Genomic DNA, 21,526 nt, shown 5'->3' with positions numbered 1-21,526 from the left:
TAGCAAAAGTCCATCGAATCAAGGATGGGAAGATGGCAAGAGCCCAATCCAAGGGCAGTATCCCTCAGACCTTTGCTCAACCCCTTACAAACTCACAGAAGATCTAATGAATCCTTAGAGCTTAAAGTAAAGCCACAGATTAAAAGAAAACCATTAAAGTAGACAATCTGATAGTCAATTCTTAGCTAATGTGCAAATAGCAGAAACACGGAGACCATTCCTGGGTGATGTGTAATATCTATTTAGAAAGAAGTAAGCTTTCTTAAGTTATCATTTGATAAGATATGCTACATATCTGATCTTGCCCATTCAAACATCACAATTTTGAATATAATACAAAGGAAGTGTCCAAAGTTAAAATATACAAAACAGTTTCAAAAAAGACTAACTAATGACTTTTATGAAGATAATTAAAAAAAAAAACTGGTTGGAAATTATTAATCCCATGCTGTGGCATGAGAACTATAATATATTTTCTTATACATTTAAGACTGAAATTATGTAAAAAAAACTAGGAAGGATATATGTACTTGGGACGTCAACTTCCAGCTCCTCTGCATTTTAGGAACCAAGAAAAAAAGCTAATCAATGTAACTGACAAATTGTCTATTACGCTGAGCACAGATTTTTCCGCGTGGGCCAAAAATGAAGGTATTTATGTATTTAGTTAGTTATATTTTTTAATATGAAGTTTATTGCCAAAAATGAAGGTTAATGTGACACACCACCAGCTGCAGCAGCTTAGTTGATGTTGTTGTTTCACTTTTACTCACCAAACATTACGTACACTTATTTAAAATACAGATATCCTGGGGTCAGTTCAGAGTTATTACATCAGAGTCTCTACATGGGAAAAGCCTCGGAGTTTGTATTTTTAAATAAATGTCCCCAAGAGATTCTGATCCCTGGCTGGAGTTTTAGAATGACTGATACAGTCTGCATTTGCATTTACCTGAGACTCCCATCATTTTCATGGAGCCTTTCTTTCACCCAAATGATGACCATGAGGCGATGTTTAGGACGAGTAGCCATCTTTGAAATTATTGTGATTTTATAGGTGGCCAACGCCTGTGTTTAAAACTTGACTTGGGTTTAAACAACACAGTCTCTAAAAGCTGGAAGCATTATTTCTACTCTGTTGTCTCTCAGCTCTAGTGATTCTCAGCATTGGACTTTTGGTTTTTTTCAGTGCAGAAACAGCTTAAAAATGCTACCTACCTTTTGTACACAGAGCTGAAATTGATTTCTGAATTCTACCCCTCCCCCTACTGGGGCATGTGGCTTGGTGCTCCCTGCTTGAGCTTCCACTGTTGCTCAACTCAGCACAAAAGCACAATGTGTTGGTGCATAATTATGACTAAACCAGCAAATGGAATAATTTCTGTTTATTTTAACAACATTGACTGTGGTTTTATGTAATTAAAATAGTACGCATTATTTGAAGAAATTTGGGGAAATATAGGAAAAGTAGAACCACTTATAATCTCAACACTAATAGGAAAACAGCTATTATCTTAGTTTATGTTTTTCTTGTTATCCTGTAAATGTGCTAGCCTTGAATTTTTTACCTTGTGTCATGGAAGATGTTCCATGTTACTTAATATTCTTCTATAATGTTATTTTTCTATAATATTCTATATAATAGACTATATAATATTCCATCATCTGAATGGACTCTAATGTTTTAAGCAAGTCCCTGTCACTTAAAATTTAGATTCTTCTGACCTTTTTCTAATAAAGATAATTCTGAAATTAACATCCTTCTACATAACCTTATTTTGCATATATATAATCTGTATTCTATATAATACTTATAGAATAAATTTTTCGAAGCAGATTATCTGGAGGAAATAAAGGGGTTGACATTGTAAAGGTTTTTAATATATATATATATATATATTGCCAAGTAACTCTCCAGAAAAATCGTATCAATTTACCTTTGGCAGACAGAATTACAGGTGTTTGTTTTTATTTTTCTTCTCCCTTACTAACGCTGAATGTTGTAATTAAAACTTTGATAATTGCTTTAATTTTCATATCTTAATTCCTAGAGCAAGTAAGAGATTTTTTAAATGTTTAATGATCATTTGTCCATCTTCTTTTGAGAGTTACTTTTCATGTCTTTTCCCTAATGCTAATTTTCTTTTAGCATAAATCACCCTTTATATGAATTCTTAATGATTCTTTATGTGTGTAGGATAGCAATCAGGAACATGATATTACCCTCTATTTATTCAAATATTTTATTTCCTAAGTGATTAGACTGAGAGAGTCGTATGCAAATAGTCTTACTGGAACTAATATTAACCACTTTCTCTCCTTCTCCCAACCAAGCTGTGACCAACAGGCGATATGTTTTCTGTTTTGTTTTTTGACTGACTTATATTCATTTCTCTAAAAACTGTTTATTTTGAGAAGTTTCATTCTTACAAAAAAATTGCAAGGATAGTTTAATGAATACCTCTATGTCCTTCACCTAGATTCACCAATTGTTTGCTACATTTGCTTTATCTCTCAAAAGGAGATACTTTTAAGCAGTTTTGTAATAGCTTATGTAGGCCTGTGATCTTGAGGTCATAGACCTATTGTAGACAGAATCAAAGGTAGATTTAGCAAATATTTTCCAGAGTGCTATGTTGCAACCACCTTCAGCAATGAGCTGAAGAAGAGGGGCACCAGTGTTCAGTAACTGAACATTTCTTAGCTTAAACCTGGAAGGTTATCTTAAATTTTTTTGCCAACGTGGTTTTCGAGTGTTGCTTTCACGATGTGGAAATGGAAGACATATTTTCCAGCTCTCGTATATCGTTCATTTGAATCTCTTCCCCAGGTGCAAATTCCTCACCATACTACTCCCCTCTATGATGTTTCAGGCCCTTGCCATCCCCAGCCCCAATTCACTAAGGGTTTTTCTCCATAAATGAGATTTACAAAGTACTTGAAATTCAATTAAAAAGAGTATATAAATGAATTAATAAATGCATGAATAAATAGATAAAATATGATATCCCCAAAATGGCTTCTGTGCAAATTTCATTACCTACAAGCAACTTGTACAATATTCATGGCTACCAAATTCTAAATGGTGCTACTTCTTAAGCTGTTTCAGCAAATAGTAGATGTTGTATTATGTTACTCAAGTATAAAAAAAATCTTTAGTTTATGATTTTTGCATTCTGCTTGAACTTATATTAATATGCTGTCCTTTTCTTTTAGACCTTTCTATTTGAGGTTAGTGAACTTCCCTAGATCGATCTTGTTCTGATTCACCAGCTGCATCGCTAGTGTCTACTAACTAAACTGGAAATGTAAGGGGAGCCCATGACAGAGTATAATTATGTCAAAAATAACACTGGGGAAATAATTAAAATTACATGGTATATATAATCAAGTTGACCCTTGAACAATGCAGGGGCTAGGAGCTCAGACCACCACACAATAGAAAACCCAAGTTTAACTTTCAACTCTCCAAAAACTTAATTCCTAATAGCCTATTTCTTTTTTTTAAATTTTGTTAAATGTTTACTTATTATTTTTGAGAGAGACAGAGACAGAATGCGAGTAGGTTAGGGCTAGAGAGAGAGACACACACAGAATCGGAAGCAGGCTCCAGGCTCTGGGCTGTCAGCACAGAGCCCAGTGTGGGGCTCGAACTCACCAGCCGTGAGATCATGACCTGAGCCGAAGTTGGATGCTCAACCAACTGAGCCACCCAGGCACCCCACTAATAGCCTATTTCTAACCAAAAACCTTACTGATAACATAAACAGTCAATTAGCACATATTTGGTATGTTATATGTGTTATATACTATACTATTACAATAAAGTAAACTGAATAAAATATTACTAAAAAAATCATAAAAAAATATTTACAGTACCGTACCATAAAAGATCCACATGTAAGTGGACCTGCTCAGTCCAAACCTGTGTTGTTCAAGGATCAACTGTCCTCCCATGTTTATCATGTTAAATTACAATATCATCATCCTAGAACTGATAATAAATGTTGTGTGGAACTTAGGTGGTTTAAGCCTGTAAGAATATTCTTGTGAGTTCATTCCCAGATGTGCTCCTTATCATCACATTATTTAATCTTCCTAAATGACTATTTCTCACTAGAAAAATCAACTTATAAAATGTTCTCACCTTAATTAGAGAAACTCTAGTAATTATTGACCAAAAGTATTCCAGGGGCGCCTGGGTGGCTCAGTTGGTTAAGTATCCGACTCAGTTTCAGCTCAGGTCATGATCTCAGTTTGTGAGTTCGAACCCTGCATCAGATTCTCTCTATCATGAGATTTTCTCTATCCCTCACTCTCTGCCCCTCCTCTACTCTCTCTGTCTCTCAAAATAAATAAACTTAAAAAATTTTAGTAGAAAAAAATAAAAATAAAAAATAAAAATAAATAAAATAAAATAAAAAATAAAAATAAAAATAAAAATAAAATAAAAATAAAATAAAATAAAATAAAATAAATAAAATAAAATAAAATGCACCCAGGTGACTCAGTCAGTTAAGTATCCAATTCTTGATATTGGCTCAGTTTGTGATCTCACAGTCATGAGATCAAGCCCTATGCCGGGTTTGCACTGAGCATGGAGCCTGCTTGAACCTCTCTCTCCCCCTCTCCCCGTGTACGTGAGTGTATGTGCTCTCTCTTCTCAAAAATAAATGAATTAAAATAAAATTGTGCTTTAAAATTCATCTTTTATTTTAGGAAAGTTTTCTAAAGAAAGTGACGTGTAAAGATACCTAGGTAAATGTACAGAAAAAGGATTGGGAGTGATGACGATATTAATATTTGACAAGGTAGAATTCTTTTCTAAAAGGATGAAATAAGTAAAAACAATACTTTAATGATAAAAAGTACAATCCATGCAGAAGATCTAACAGTCATAATCTTTCATGTACTAGACAATAAAAGAACCAATCATACAAAGCAAAATTCCTAGAATACAAAGAGATCACACACATATACGAAACCACAGACTAAGATCTTATTATGCACACACAGACAACCACATACAAAAATGTACGTTTATATAAGCATATGTACATGTAGATGTATGTATTTCAAAATATGATATAGAAATTACATAAAATAGGAAAATCTATAGAATATTTAAATAATACCAGCAATAAGCTTTTGATAATATTAGATTTCATAACCTACAAATGTAAAAGTATACATTCTTCTTTTTGCCTATGAAACATTCACAAGAATGAATATGTACTTGTCCAGGAAGAATGTCTTAAAAATTCTAAAAGACTTGGAATTAAGTAATTGTTTAAGCTAAATAGTTTATGAGATACATGGAAATTAATATTTAAAAGATGATTCACTAATTCCACATGAGGTCAGGGTTATAGAAAAAAAAGAAAGATGACTCACCCTAACTCCCTAAAAGAGTAACTATTTAGAAATTAAGAAAGACTAATTAAGAAATTAATTGAGAAATTAAGAGTAACTATTTAGAAATTAAGAAATTAAGAAAGACCGTTGTAAAGCCCTAGAACAAACAAAAGAAGTAAAAATCTGAAAGCAAAACTTTTTTGGCTTAAAAAAAAAATAAGTGGAGGGTAAGAAGGATAATACTTCACCAAAAAGCTATACTTTAAAGATGAGCAAAGTGACAAAAACACAGGAGAGTGTATATATATATATATATATATATATATACCTATATGTGTGTGTGTGTGTGTGTGTGTATATATATATATATATATACACATCAATCTGTTTTATTCAACAAAATTGGCATTTCAATTCCACTGGCAAAGAATGCTTTTAATAACTGATCCCAGCATAACTGACTATCCATCCATAAGAAAACAAAAGTAGACCTTCTTCATAACATATTAAAATAAATTCTAGGTAATTAAATATTTAAACGTAAAGAGAAAAACAGTAAAAATATTTGAAGAAACTTTTAAAACTTAACTGTATAATCTTGGAATAGGTGAGACATCCTGGAGTAGGGCAGGAAACACTACATACAGGAGCTCTGGCCTCAAGGAGTTCACAATCTGGTGTCACAATAACGCAAACAAATATGTTAGAGTTAGGGGTCCACTGTGTTATTTTTGAGGTAGAAACAAGAGCTCTGAGGGCCCAGAGTAAAATTCCTGGCTCTATGTTCTAGGGTGGGCATTAGGGAAGAGTTCGCAGAAGGAACACTGTAAGCTGGATCTTTAAGGATCAAGGGGAGGCTTCTAGGCAGTGTATGCAAAGGTGCAGACTCATTAAAGGATCTGGTATTTCTGATACTAGTGAGAAATTCAATGCAATCCAAATGCAGTGAATGTAGATGCTGAAAAGGGACCAATTTGTGAAAGAGCTTATATGCAAAGCAAAGAAGTTTCAACTCAACCTCAAGGTAGGCTGTAAGCAGGAGTGCTTTATTTTTTAAAAGGTAACTTTGTGGAGAATGAATGAGCAAAGCAATGGTGGTAAAGGGAGAGGTTAAGAGATGGTTAAACAGCCCAAATTAGAAAAGATTAACTCAAGGGGCACATGGTGGCTCAGTCAGTTAAGCATCAGACTTTTGATTTTGACTTATGATCTATTGGTTGTGAGATTGAGCCCTACATACAGCCTGCTTAAGATTCTTCTCTCTCTCTCTCTCTCGGGAAAAAAAAAAAAAAGATTAACTCAAGATACCATAAGAGCATAAAAGTGCTCTAAGAGTGGTCATTTTTAGAGTAGAAAAGGGTTTGGAAGTAGATTGGACACAAGAATTAAAAAGTGAAGCTGAGGAGGAGCTCAAGTTTTCTAGATTAGGAAGCTGGGGGTTAATGATGCCTCTGCTGGGACAAGAAATACAGAAGATGCAACAGGTTTTGATGAGAAGGTAATTAGTTCAATCTTCGACTAATGAGAAATATCTAACTGGAGGTGTTTGGTATGAGTTGAAGATATGATATTAAAGGGCCAAAGTTTTAGACTAGGCTATATCATCAACCTATTGATGGTAATCGAAGCTACAGTGATTGTCAGGTCAACCAAGGAGAACATATACTCACGTAGAGAGTGAGAAAAGATGGGCTGGTTAAGACTTCTGCCTACCTCAACATCTATTCTTCTGCTCCTCCTTATTAACAGAATCCTAATTTTAATTAGGGTAGCCTTATACGAAGCTAACAGTCAAGGTGTCTCAGCCTCTCCTGCACCTAGGTATGTCCATGTGACAGAGCTGTGGCTGGTGAGATATAAGTAAAAGTGCTGTATGGAACATCCAGGAAAGTTCCTTAAAAGAGAGAAGGTACTCCATTTCCTTTCTGTCTTTCCTCTGTCTTCCAGATTGCCACAGGACATGGTTTGACAGGACATGAGGTAAATTTGAAGATGAAAGCCATTTGTTAGGATGATGGCTTCCTGAAGATACTTAGGAGACATATTACTATATACTTTTTTGGGAATAAGAAATAAGTTTCTGTCTTATATAAGCCACATGCATCAAACCCAATCCCAACTGATAAAAATTAGTATTAATGTTACTGTAACAAGAAACTCCTACATTTAAGGAGTGGTTAAAGAAGGAACTGCCAGTTAAAAAGACTGAGAGGGGTTACTGGGTGGCTCAGTCAGTTGAGCTTTTGACTTCAGCTCAGGTCATGACCTCACCATTCATGGGTTCGAGCCCCTCGTCCAGCTCTGTGCTGACAACTCAGAGCCTGGAGCCTGCTTTGGATTCTGTGTCTCCTTCTCTCTCTCTGCCCCTCCCCTCTTGGTCTCTGTCTCTGTCAAAAATGAATAAACATTAAAAAAAATTTTTTTAAATAAAGAATAAAAACCAAAAATCAAGAGAAAAATGCAGATTGAAGAGGTAGGGTGGGGACAATAACAGCAAATGTTTAAAACATGTCAAGCAGGAGGAGGTTTGAATGTAGGATGTTAAATTTAGAACTACAAAGCCCTTGTTGACTTTAAAGAGAGAAATCTCATGAAAGCAATAACAGTGAAAACCTAGTTGGGCTTCCATCATGAATGAGAGTCAGAGGAGCAAAATTAATATTTAATTTTGGGAATAAGGGAAATAGAACAATAAGTTAAAGGCAAAATGGAAAAGAGATGCTTGGTGTCTTTTCTTACAACTAAACTATCTCTCCAATGATCCATGATTCTGTTAATATTGGCCATTGTTTATTACATTAAAAGAGGTCACCCATTCTTTGCCGATAAACTCAAAGCCTTCAAAATAAAAGAGAAATGAATGGCCTTTTGCATTCAGAGTCACTTTCATTTGGGGACCTCTGTCCATAATAGTAGGACATTCTGGAAAATAAAATACTTCCTACTCTCAACTCAAATTCTAGGCATGCATATGTGTGAGTGTAAATGGGGCAGGTATAGAGGTGACATGGAACGCCCACATCTGAAATAAATGAAACTTCTTTTAATTCTTTTTTAAAATTTTTATTTACTTTTGGGAGAGAGCAAGCGGGGGGTGGGGCACAGAGAGGGGGACAGAGGATCTGAAGCAGGCTTTGTTCTGACAGGCTGACAGCAGCAAGCCCATGTGGGGCTCGAACTTTTGAACCCTGAGATCATAACTTGAACCAAAGTTGGATGCTCAACTGACTGAACCACTCAGGTGCCCTGAAACTTCTTTTATTTCTGAAAAAATTCTTCTCTGATTATTCTAATATTTGGAGGTGTATTTGTATCAAGGATTTTTTAAATGTTTGTTTCTTTTGAGAGAGGCAGAGAAAGTGAGAGAGAGAGAGAGAGAGAGAGAGAAAGGCGGGAAGAGAGGGAGACAGAATCTGAAGCAGGCTCCAGGCTCTGAGCTGTCAGCATAAATCCGACATGGGGCTCAAACCCACAAACTGCGAGATCATCACCTGAGCTGAAGTTGGCTCCTTAACCAACTGAGACACCCAGGCGCCCCAGGGATTTTTAATTGCATGTAAGAAAATGCAAGAATTCTGGGGCTTCACATGTGACTCATTTGTAAGCCACTGTGTTCATCTTCTGTCTGCCCTCCAGGCTCTGGCCCCTGTTCCTAGACTGTCTGCCTGCTTGCTTCCTTCTTTCTTTTCTTCTTCTTCTTCTTCTTCTCCTTTTTTTCTAGGATAAAGGAAGCTGTTACACTGGGGTAGAAACTGTGCAAATGAAAGCAACGTGCCAGGGGCCCAGGGTGTTAGGAATATTTTAATACCTTTTCAAGTGTAAATGAAAACTACTTCTCACTAGAAAGAAATTTGAGTTAAAGATTGGGGGCTGGAGGGTTACCTGGGTGGCTCAGTCGGTTAAGCAAGGTTAAACAACTGACTCTTGATCTCAGCTTAGATCATGATCTCACGGGTTGTGAGGTTTGGGAGATGGAGCCCTGCATTGGGCTCTGCACTGCCTACTTGGGATTGTCTCTCCCTCTCTCTCTCTGCCCTTCCCCTGCTCGTGTTTGCGTGATTTCTTTCTCTTTCTTAAAATAAATAAACATTTAAAAAAAACAAAAACAAAAACGGGGGACAGGAGCCAAGTCCACGAAGAACAATGATAAAACTGACATCAAATAAAATACTGGCCAATGTACATATATTGAGTTTATGAATTCAACATATAGTAATAGTATTTTTTGAATACTTTGTAAGTATTGAAAGGATTTTAAATGCATTTTTTTCATGCCATGTGTTTTTGAAAGAAATCTGTTAGACTCTGGGGAAAAAATTAAGTATGCATTATGGTCTTCATTGAAAGGCTAAAACAACAGATTTCTATTTCTGTTAGGAAAAAATGCTTCTCCTCTCTTCCTGGATTTGCTTGCTAACAGAGATGATGAACATACTTCATAATTTGTAAGTTCCTCTACAAAGTGCAGCCATTGTTTAATTCAGTGATTTGTAACTTAAAGTATCGGTTTCAACCTATTCATACCAAATGGATGAAATAACTTTTTTACTTTACAATGGCCCTTGAATGGTGTGGGAGAGGAGTTCTCAAAACAACACCCTTAAGCATTGCAGAGAGGAGCATCCATCTGACCCCTTCTTCATGATGTATTGAATGTTCCTTGGTGTATCCTGACAGAAATGTTAAAACCCACAGAGCTACTTTAAGGATAAAAAAACTCATATAACTTTATTTTTTTAAGTAGTAAAATGTCTCAGTTACATTTGGATACAGTACAAAGAGTAATAAAATAGCACCTGTGAATTTTTTAATAGATTGTAAAGAATCTTGACTCCTTTATCTTCCTTACTCTTTCTCCACTTCACTAAACAAAGAAAACAGATTACTCTCACTTCTGCTCCGAGTGGGTCACCAGGGGCCTGATTTTCATGCGAACAGCCCTGAGGGAATAATCTGCACCTCTGAAGGGAACCCAGACCACTCCATTCTCAATCTCATAAGGACTGTTGTTCCTTGGGTCATAGGAGCCCCCAGGGTAGTAGATGCCATTGAGATTGGCTGCTTGGCAGCTGTTGTACCACCAACCTCCTCCGTAGACTTCTGCGCAGTTCTCTTCCCACAGGTCTGCATCCCTGTCATAGGTGCTGAACTGCATGCCAGCATGAGAAGTATACTCTGTTCCTTCCTCTACGGAACCCTCAATCAGAGCATCGCCTGCTGTGCCCTCATAGGAGGAGACCTGCAGGGGATAGCCTTCTGCCTCAGAGCCTACCCTCAAGTGATATTCTGCATAAGCCAGATTCCCAGCCCAGTCCTCTAATTCAACCCGAAGGACAGAGCCCCTTAGGGTCAGTAAGTGGAGGTATTCATTGCCTAGCCAGAATTCTCCTTCCCCCTTGTCATCCAGACTGCCGAAACCTCTCTTGTAGTCTTGCCAGGTCCGGTTAAAATTCAGTGATCCATCCATTCTTTGCTGGATCAAAAGCCATCCTCCCAAACTGGTCTCTTGATCACAATAAACAGAAAAAATCTTACTGGATCCGGGTAGCTTGATATTGAAAATACCACTTTGGGCACCTGCAGGATGTGTTTGGAGGACATCATCACAGTCTAAAAAAAAAATTAAGCTGGTTGGAAGAAGTTACTCTCATTTAACTTTACAAAGATAGGCATGGCCCAGATTAAATGAAGGCAGATACTGGCTTCCTTTTCCTTCCTTCCTTCCTTCCTTCCTTCCTTCCTTCCCTCCCTCCCTCCTTCATTCCCTCCAGGGGGAAAGGATGCACCTACACTGAGATGGAGATTAAGCAAGTAAGCGACATTTATACCTACAAATTGCAAGGGAGATGTTCCTCAATGGATTTGAAATTTTACTTGCCCGTACTGATAATAGCAAGTAACCAGCAACGATATCTAAGCATCATTTAGTGCTAATATAACTTGTTTTTAACCTGACCTTAATGTCAACTGAGACACACACTTAAAATATGATTAATAAATTGGGTGACAATTCCAACAGCACACATTTTGAATGGTGAAAGAATTCGGCTAAACAAATTTAAAATCGAGTTTCAGAGGGATTCATTCATTCATTTAACATGTTATTTATTGAGTGATGACTCTCAGCACTGTTAGGCATTTGGGAATACAGAGATGAATAAGATAGATAAAGTCCCCGCCCTCCTGGAACTTACAGTCTAGTGCCAAAAAAAATAAAAAATAAAAACAAAAAACCAAAAGGTGTCATTTCTATAAGGTGTAATAGAGGGCTAGGGAAGAAGTTCAAGGTGCTATGGGAGGCACTGCGGGCGAATTTAGTCTAGGGGGTCAGGGAAGGCTTCCCCAAAGGAGAAGTGTGGATACCTCTGGCAGGGCGAGCTCTAGCATGGCCTCTTTTGGTGGTATATGCTCCTCTGAGGACTTCGTGTTCCTCTTCACTTCCGGCCTCACCTGCCACTTTAAAGCCCTTGCTTTCAAATGTGGAGTCTCCTCTGTTGTAAGTCTTACTAGTGGTTACCAACTGTTTGCTGTGAGTTGAAGTTTTACCACTGGAAGGGAGCTCGTGTTCCCCTAAGCGCGTGAATATGTCAGATTCCGAGCCCATACTTTCAAACTCTCTTAAGGTAGGTGTGAGTACACTCGAAAATTTGCTTCCAGTTGAGGCAGATTCAAAGAAACTCGCCAAGTCAGGGTGTCTAGAATGGAGATCCCCTAGGCTACCAGAAAAAGCATGGGACAAGTCACAATCAGAACCATCTTCGGAGTTTACCACTTCTTTGATCACTTCTTTGCGACCATCAGGACCTATAACTGTCTTAGTGACAGTTTTAGAGCATGAACGACGAGTGGTGGTCGTGCTACCAGAGGTGACCTTCTCATTACCAATAAGAAGCTCTTTATCTCCTTTAGAAGTGACCAGTTTGCCCGTGTGGTACTCTTTCTTTGTCCCTGGAGATACACTTCCTGACACCTCTTCAAACGTGCCCCACTCTTGCTTGGTAGGCCTGGTGTCCCCATGCCCTAAGCTATCTGGCCTAAAACTTCCAGGCTGAGGAGTTCCAGAGCTCCAAGAGCCGCCACTGCCAGTTCCAGTGCTCCCAGAGCTCCAAGAGCTGGCACTCTCCGTGTTCCAAGTACCCACACTGCTAACTCCAGAGCTGCCGGCGTCCCAGGTGCTGCCACTGCCAGGTCCGGAGCTCCCGGGGTTCCAAGCGCCCGAGCTTCCAGGTCCGGAGCTTCCAGGTCCGGAGCTCCCGGGGTTCCAAGCGCCCGAGCTTCCAGGTCCAGAGCTCCCAGGGTTCCAAGCGCCCGAGCTTCCAGGTCCGGAGCTTCCAGGTCCAGAGCTCCCAGGGTTCCAAGCACCTGAGCTTCCAGGTCCGGAGCTCCCAGGGTTCCAAGTGCCAGAACTTCCAGGTGTGGAGCTCCCAGGATTTCTAGGGCTTTCAGGCACTGATCCCGTTCCATGCGGTACAGAGTCTCCTGGGGCATTCCCATCTGTACCAGACCTCTCTAACGTTATTTTCATCTGCTGCGTTTCCATGAGTGCCTTCCACTCTGCAGGGGCCTTCTGAAGCTGGTGCTTGTACTCCCCAGGAATCATATCTGGAGCTGTGCGCATTTTCAGCAGTGGTAAATATTGCGTATCTCTAGAGGGAAGTAAGTCTTTGGCAATGACTTGTTCAAGTTGCTTCTGCTGATCTTCGTAGTACTTTAGATCTGTCCTACGTTCTAAAGCCCTACTGCACGACCCTTGGCAAGATCGGATCTTAATATCAATGTCCACCTAGAGAGAGGGGAAGAAAGATAAAGAAAAGAAGCAGATATAAATAAGGAAAATTATGTCTATTGAGTTCTTCGCATTTAATTTATTTTTTGAAAACTGGTTTCATTTCTTTACTTGGAGACCTACCAATCAATTCTGTTTTTCATTTATGTCATACCCTCAGTGGAAGAGATGTGGGTATTATAAGGTTTGCCTGGATAAGCAACAGGAGCTATTTGGATTCATCTTAGTCTTAAAATAGATAAAGAGTAAGGTACTATTCCCTCTGAAAGGAAACACTAATGAATTGAGCCTCAGTGAGACTCAGATTGAAGATTCAGAGGCACAGTGGTGTCAGAGCTTTGCAACAAGACAAGCAGGGATTTAATATTTGCTTTTGAAATTTACTGTCTATGTATCCTTGGAAAATGTACTTAATATCACTGAGCCTTTTTTTTTTTTCATCTGTAGAGTGGGGAAATAATACCTACTTCATAGTCGGATAATGGATATAACACCTTGCTCTACATACAGTAGACATTCAATGAATTTGCTTCCTGCTATTCAAAAACAAGGAAATTCTAGTGGCAGAGCCACAAAGTTACTCACCTCCAGTCGTTTCATATCTATCAGTTGATCCCTGACATTTTTCTGCAGAAGTTGGATATGCTGTACTTGTTCCAAGACTTTGCGCTTCAGGATCGCAATTCTGCTTCTCAGATCTTCTGACACTTGGCTAAATGTATTATCATTGTCTGAAAAAAGAAAATATGGATGTTGAAGTATCTGCCAAGTGCTTTGCTTATAATAGCCAGTAAAGAAGGAAACTTGCTTATAAATATCCTCCCCTTTTAACAATAATTTGTTCTCTGGACATTTTATTTGCGAGTTCCAAATCTGTTAGGCATTTTTGGACAATGTTATGTCCTCTAGTCATCCATGGCTGTCAGTTAAGATGCCCTACTAGCAGTTAGTAATTCAAATAGATGCAGAAGAAAAAATTTGGAATTTTAAAGAAGTCATTAGGAGATTAAATAGTTTGATCACATTTCAATTATTTCATCATATCCTTAGCCAAGAGACTTAAACATATTCATGGATTTTCTTACTGAGAAGTTTTTCTTCCAACCTATCCATTTGAAATTGTTCCTAAGCTTTTTTATTTACTTATTTATTAATTATTTTTTTTAGGTCAACATGATCATTCACTTGCCATTATTGTGGTTGCACCATTGGCATTAAATTAGTTAAGTGTCTCTAAAGATATAGAGAATTACAGCAAGGCTTCAGTAACTGGAGCCTCAGTAAACTTGCTTCCCACGCCCAGAGGAAATCGAGTGTTTCCTAGTCCTAAGGCTTAGTCATAGTCCTATGAGAAAGAACATGGCTCTATATTTTGAATTAACCAAACCAAACAAAACATAAAGAGCTTGGTGGAGTCTGTGGATTGAACTCCTAACTCCATCACATGATAGCTTTGTGTCTTTGGTTGAGTCTCGTGATCTCTGTTTCCTCCTCGGTAAGATAGAAACAAAAATATCTACTCAAAAGGTTGTGCTCATCTTATTTTCAGTATATACTCTTAAAAAAGAGCACACTTAAGGTCTACTCTTCACTACCAAATTCTGACTTTGTGACTTTAAACGATTCTAAGCTAACCTTTTTATGTTATAAAAATAACAAAAAGAAGCCCCTCCTTAAAATTTAGGAATATCATAAAGACACGTGTTTCTATCTTAAGTACTTTGGGATAAAATTGAAGTTGCTATAAGGAGACAGAACATTTATTTAGGGCTATTGTTGTTTTGTTGTGTGCTATAAAGTGAAAGCACCAAATCTGTAATGCTTACTGTTACCGGTGGCAAAATCCCCTCTCACAAGTTCCATTACATTCCCTGTCAGTAAACTAGAGTCCTTATTGTTCTTCTGATAATCAAATAGTGAATTTTGGAGCTTATTAATTCTGTTTGTAAAATCTTGATTGACTTCATCGATTAACCCTTTCATCCTGCAGCCAGAAGGGCATTTGTAGTTCTGGAAGTGAAGAGAAAAAAATTACATTAAGGGTGTGTATCTTGGATCCAGTATAATTTTGAAGGTTTCCATGCAGCCCCCGTTGCTCCCCCCGCCCCCCACCCCAATATCTTTAGATCATCTATTGACTTAAAAGTAGTTTAAGAGGACTAGTCATAGGTTGTAGAGAAATACTGGAATGAGGGTTCACTTAACCATAAAATAGCCACCAGAAAATCTTGAGGCCTGAACATGCAACTAAAATCCAATCTGTTAATCCCACTAATGACCCAGAGTTTGAGAGGTAATTTAAATAGTGCTTTCAGAGTGAAGTTGCTTTCCATTTGTCTTCTTTAATTTGGCATGTAATGAGCTATTAGATTATTTCCCACTGGAAAAGTTTTGTGGGACCTACTGGGCCAGCCTGTGCACAATTCTAGCACCACAGGGAAATATTCTCCCACTCCCTATGCCAACTGCTCACCCAGTCTTCATCAGAGCAGAAGGGCCAGTCTGTCTCTTTGCACACAGAGTGATGTCCTTCCACAATTCTTGGGCCACGCACACCTCCTCCTCCAGCTATAAATTCACCTTCCTGGACATCTCCAGTCTTTAAGGATTTATTCATACACACAAAAGAGAACAACATTAGGCAGATAGGAGAAGACACCAACATGCCTGTAAATCCCAATTAGGGGGAAGGTTCTTACAGAGATTAAGAACACCAGTTTGGGGCATCTGCAAGCTTCAGAAATCAAGCTTTCTTCGATTTTGACCGAAAACCCTAATACCCATTTCATGGAGTTGCGGGAATTAAAGGAGATAAGGTGAAGACATTTTTTAACTGTGTTTGAGACAAAACAAGCATTTAATAAATGGCAGGAGTTTTAAAGGATTTATTATGTAAGGAAAATTATTTGAATCTACAAAATTAGTTAAAATTTACATTTTCATTATGAGTAATGTCTACAGATAGAAAGGTAATTGAAAAATTCAGAGTTCTTTATCCTGTAATTTCTGTTTCAGTAGGAAAAAAACAAACTATCTTAGCTTAGTGTCTCCTTCAAGTTTCTACTTTGACCCTATGGGTCTATTATTTGAGCAAGTACATACCAAAGATACAAAGACGGCCAATTCAGACTGGGAAATATTTTTTAGGTTATCCACTCATGTAATAAAATTTCCTTTTTATTTGTAAAGAAAAAGAGTAGACTGAAAACAAAAATAATGGTCCATAGCTGACTTTTTGAATACCTTCTAATTAGAAATAGAGATTTCTAAAAATTTTCTATTGTGATCTATGAGATAAAATAGGACATAAAAATATTCTTCCAGGGGCGCCTGGGTGGTTCAGTTGGTTAAGTGACCGACTTCGGCTCAGGTCATGATCTTGCAGTTTGTGAGTTCGAGCCCCGCGTCGGGCTCTGTGCTGACAGCTCAGAGCCTGGAGCCTGTTTCGGATTCTGTGTCTCCCCCTGTCTCTGCCCCTCTCCTGTTCATGCTCTGAGTCTCTCTGTCTGTCAATAATAAATAAATATTTAAAAAAAAATATTCTTCCAACAGGACTTTGTATCAGTTGACATGGGTTTTAAGTTTTAACTATTTTTATTTTGTATCACCAACTTACAAGGATTTTGCTATAACTATTTTAATCTCAGATAGTTTATTCTTTTTTTTTTTAATTAATCTCTACACCCAACCCTGATATCAAGAGACACATGCTCTGCCTACTGAGCCAACCAGGTGGCCCAGAGATAGTTTATTCTTATAATTAGTTAATATTTGCTGTCTCATTTAAAAAATACTCTAATAATAATGATAATAATTCAAGCAATCAAGGACAGTTTATATTAAGGAACAAGTATAATCTCTTTGTTTAAGAAATAAAATTATAAATTCAAACATACTTCAAAATAAAATGGTACAACAATAAAAACAGGCAAAAACTAAGTATTTATGCCAATAGGTAAAAATAACCAAAAACGTATGCATTATCCAAAATAACCATGTTCGCAAATGAGGTTAGTCTTATTTTCCATAAAATTTTTTACTTATTAGTTTACTATAAGGAAGAGAATTAAGTTAGAATCCCTCTTTAGTTTTTTCTACTCTGGTAACAGGATATGAGTGGTGAAGAGAAAGAAATAAATTGGAATAATTCATAGCCTGAAAGTAACAAAGTGTCTTAAACACATTTGTCACATTTTTATGAGACCAAAGTGTTTCAAAAGCTTGTAAATTGAAGTCTTCTGTTCTATAGATCTCTGGAGTCAAACTTTAGAAATTATTGCAATATTTAATAACTATTTTAAAAGATTGCTTCCCAAAAAGCATCTTGCCTTCTCAGTTACTCTCTTCTGATTTTGCTATGTCATATGTTTTCAAAGACAACTAATTTGCTTTTCTTTTTTTCTCAAGAAACATAAAAACCACCTTTCAGAAAAACTATATTAAACCACTGTTCCGCTTATTATGGACAAATAGCAATAAATTAACAATTAGGTTTTAAAAACTCTTATCAGAGGAATGTTTTGTTCTGTTAACTAGCATTAACTATCCTAAGTCTTTATTGGAACAAAGATGGCAAAGATTTCTTCCCTTCAAACAAACAATGTTGTAAGACTGTGTTTTACAGATGCTAGAGTTTCCCCTATGAATTTCTGTACTTTGGTCCAGCTAAGCCTCCCTCTTACTCTTGAGGTCGGCTCATCTAGGAACTTGCCTCCATGGCCTAAAACTGATAAAGCTAACAGTGTGTTAGCATACATAAGCGTGCTAGGACACACAGTGTGTGAGGACATACATAAGGCTGACTTAGACCTGCAAGTTCTTTGTGGAATAAACACCAGAGAGAAAACAAGAAGAGAAAATAAAGGTGACCATACCCAGACTGTGCCCACCACACTCAGGGCCAGGCAAAAGATCTTCAGGGAAAACATCTTTTCTAAGGGTGGGGCTGAGTCTTGAGGAGCACTCCCGCTGAAAGAAAGGAGGACAGCTTCCACTCCTAGTTCCCATCGTATTTAAATCTGCAAGGAGGTCTGATTAATCATTATCTTTGTCCTGTTTAGACAGTCGATATACACTCCTACATCCCTTGCTCCTTCTCTAAGGTTGGTGTCCTAGAAGTTCTTGCTCAATTCTCCCAAGCTTGTTTGCTTTTGATAAGTTGTTGCCAAGGTAGAAGCAATTCCAGGATGATCTCACATTCCAGGAACAGGATGACTTCAGAAATGCAAAAGGAAACATAGGAAGCCGTACCTCTATACTTGAGACTTGAAAAAGTATGGAGAGTGGCTGAGGCAGACTAGCAGTAGCCTGTTGTGAACAGAGTTGGCAAATGATATTTCGCTTTATGTAGGAAATATGGTTGGATGATCTGACTTTTAAAAAATTACTTTGGTGACAGGCTGTCCCTGAAGTCCTTCTGTAAGTTACCTTGAACAGATTAGTTTCCTTCATCGAAAATGGTTAAGACAGTAGCCCCTGGAACCAAACGTCTTAGGTCCATAATCTCAGTTACACCATTTCCCAGCTCTGTGCTTTTGGGCAAATTACATGTTTTTATGAAGAATAAATGAGTTAATCCTTGTAAAGCCCTCAGAGCAGTGATTGCCACACAGTAAGTACTGGGTAAATGTTAACAATTATTGAAGAACATAAAGTGCATGAAAAATATCATTTCCTTTCTGTGTCTGTTCCTTTGGACCTGTCAGTTTACTTTCCCTGCTCTTCTTCTTCATGTGAAAGTTTTCCGTGGCCAGTTTTAGCAAGCAAAAAAAACAGGATACCCAGTTAAATTTGAATTTCAGATAAACAACAAATGCATTTTAAGGTAAGTGTGTCCTGTGCAATATTTAGGATGTATTTATACAAAAATAAGTTTGTTGTTTATCAGAAATACATATTTAACTGAGCATCCTGTCATTTGTCCGATAAGCCTACCTTGCCTCAAATTGTGCTTCCTATGTGAAGTCAATTCTGATAATAGTAATAGTTAATATTTATTGAGTGTTTGCTAAGTGCCAGGCACTGTGCTAGAAAACACTTTACAGTGTACCTGATTTCATCTCTCCAATTGAAAGCAATTTCTTGAGGTGCCTGGGTGGCTCAGTCAGTTGAATATCCGACTCTTGGTTTCAGCTCAGGTCATGATCTCACAGTTCATGGGATTGAGCCCCTTGGGTTCAAAAGAAAATTAAGGGAAATTATAAACTACTCAGATTGTGGGTAGATCTTAACATAGAGTTGAATGAAAAAAATAATAAATACAATGAAGACCTTAGCAGTGTTTCTCTCTTTTTTTTTTTTGTAGTTTTTTTAAAAAATTTATTTATTTATTTATTTTTTATAAACTTAAAAAAAAAGAAATCTACTCATGAGAACATTAAAAAAAAAAAAAAAAAAGCAATCTCTTGTTCTTCCATAGTGCAATACTTAGAGGGGACCCTAGAGTCCCATCCAGGTTTTGGAAGACAGTGATTCTATGGAATGTTGTACTCATAGGCAATGACTGAACTGGCAAAATGCCAGGCATGGATAGAAGCTGGAGGCTTGACCTCTTTAGATGATTTTGTGTGCTTATTGAAAGTGTTCCACTTGGGAGGTGCGCATAGTCTATGGAAGAGAACACCCTGGTGGGCTTCAGGTGACTTAGTTGAACACAACCTAATTGAAAGTAAGTTAAGAGAAAACAGTCTGACTGAATGCCACGGCTCTGGGCCACATCAGGGCATTTCCAAGGCACCACCTTTAGCTTTTAGCCTTGCTGTTCCACAGTTCCCTCAAGTATCTGCACATCCAGGGCTCTTCTCAGATGACACCTTCTCAGAGAGACCTTCTTTAACTAGCTAACACAAAGAGCAGCCGTACCATTAACCCAGTTTTGTTTTACTTCATAATATTTTATCACTACAGGATAATGTATATTTGGGAAGCTATTTGTCTATGTCTCCTTCGCACTAAGCTTCATGAGGCCAAGGCACATTGCCTAGTGCAAGGTCTGGTGGAGAGTAAGTACTAGTAAGTATTTGTTAGAGGAATGGAAGGCTGTCACAGCACGGTATGACAGAAGAATAATGGCCTTTGCAGAGAGTGAGATCTGGATTCTAGCTAAGTGACGTGGACAAACTAAATTCTCTAAGCAGTTTACTTATCTGTAAGATGGGGATGGCAATATTTATATTGCAGAGTTGTTTTGAAGATTATATAACATGGCATATATATAACATGTTGGATGTACACAGTAGGAGACCCAGAAATGGTAGCTTTTATTGTTCCTAGAATGTCCTAGTGCCACAGAATTGAAAGTTCCCGTGTTGTCTCTCCAGTACCAGAATTCCATAACCAGGCCCTTTTGTAGGACTGCAGGACTGGGCACCAACCACGCTGGGCCCTCCACCCATGTAATATAACCTACGGAGAAGCAGGTTGTGCTTCACCAGGAAGCCATGCAGACAAACAGACAACAAATAATACAAGGAGTACCATTTTTTTTTATTAAAAATTTTTTTAATGTTTATTTTTGAGAGAGAGAGAGACAGACAGACAGAATGTGAATGGGGGGGCGGGAAGGCAGAGAGAGAGAGGGAGACACAGAATCTAAAGCAGGCTCCAGGCTCTGAGCCTGATGTGGGGCTAGAACCCACAAACTGTGAGATCATGACCTGAGCTGAAGTCGGATACTTAACCGACTGAGCCACCCAGGCATCCCAATGAGTACCATTTTTTAAAAGCATGTGACAATAAGGATGTCTTTACAAGTATATAAATTGTGGGCAAAATCTGAGAAATTTCATTTCTTAAGCCATAACTTCTATAGTATTGTATTTTTCCCAGAGATGACTATATCCTAATTTTTTAACACCAATGAGAGGGATTATTTATCCTCTTGAAATTAATATTATATTCCACAAATTACAATTATTTAATTGCAGGGATTCATATATTTGCTATCCTGTAACATCTGGCAGGCCTGGAATGGTATATAATGTATGTAAAAAGAATAGAAATTCTACAGCTGTCATTATGTTTCAGGGCTTTTATTTTTTAACGTTTTTTGGTAAAATTTATTTTTGAGAGAGAGAAAGAGAGCATGAGTGGGAAGGGGCAGAGAGAGAGGGAGACACAGAATTCGAAGAAGGCTTCAGGCTCTGAGCTATCAAAACTTACGCATGAAGAGTAACATATATAGCCATTGTGTAAACATAACAAGTACAAACCAAACAAAACAAGACAAATCCTCAGCTTTCTTTTGAGTGAGATATTCGTCCTTCCCTGGGCTATATCCCAGGGAAGTAAGAGAACATTTCTTTCTTTACGCATTTATTCTACGTGTATTGAATTCTCAAAGCAGTTCACTTATTCCTTCATTTGTTTAACTGTAATAACCATTTA

General features: G+C 37.7%; 1 protein-coding gene across 1 annotated transcript; it reads right to left on the bottom strand.

Annotated features, from left to right (window-relative positions):
* Positions 1–10,056: 10,056 nt before the first annotated feature.
* On the bottom strand, positions 10,057–18,138 carry FGA (fibrinogen alpha chain). The gene is made up of 6 exons (XM_030312878.1): positions 18,016–18,138; positions 15,615–15,740; positions 14,968–15,151; positions 13,727–13,872; positions 11,719–13,138; positions 10,057–10,965 (listed from the first exon to the last, which is right to left on the bottom strand). The coding sequence occupies exons 1-6, from the start codon at positions 18,067–18,069 to the stop codon at positions 10,244–10,246; spliced, it is 2,652 nt and encodes an 883-aa protein (XP_030168738.1). The 5' UTR covers positions 18,070–18,138; the 3' UTR covers positions 10,057–10,243.
* Between the last annotated feature and the right edge of the window lie 3,388 nt (positions 18,139–21,526).

This window comes from Lynx canadensis, chromosome B1 (genome assembly GCF_007474595.2).
Source record: "Lynx canadensis isolate LIC74 chromosome B1, mLynCan4.pri.v2, whole genome shotgun sequence".
In the NCBI taxonomy this organism is placed as follows: Eukaryota; Metazoa; Chordata; class Mammalia; order Carnivora; family Felidae; genus Lynx; species Lynx canadensis.
The sequence above is the reverse complement of the archived record's forward strand: the minus strand, read 5'-3'. Positions and strand labels throughout refer to the sequence as shown.

Coding starts and splice junctions, on each gene's coding strand:
- FGA (XM_030312878.1), bottom strand. CDS start 18,069: ATGTTTTCCCTGAAGATCTTTTGCCTGGCCCTGAGTGTGGTGGGCACA. Junction 15,741..18,015: donor GTGTGGTGGGCACAGTCTGG/GTATGGTCACCT, acceptor AAATCCTTAAAG/ACTGGAGATGTCCAGGAAGG. Junction 13,139..13,726: donor TAGATATGAAACGACTGGAG/GTGAGTAACTTT, acceptor CCCTCTCTCTAG/GTGGACATTGATATTAAGAT.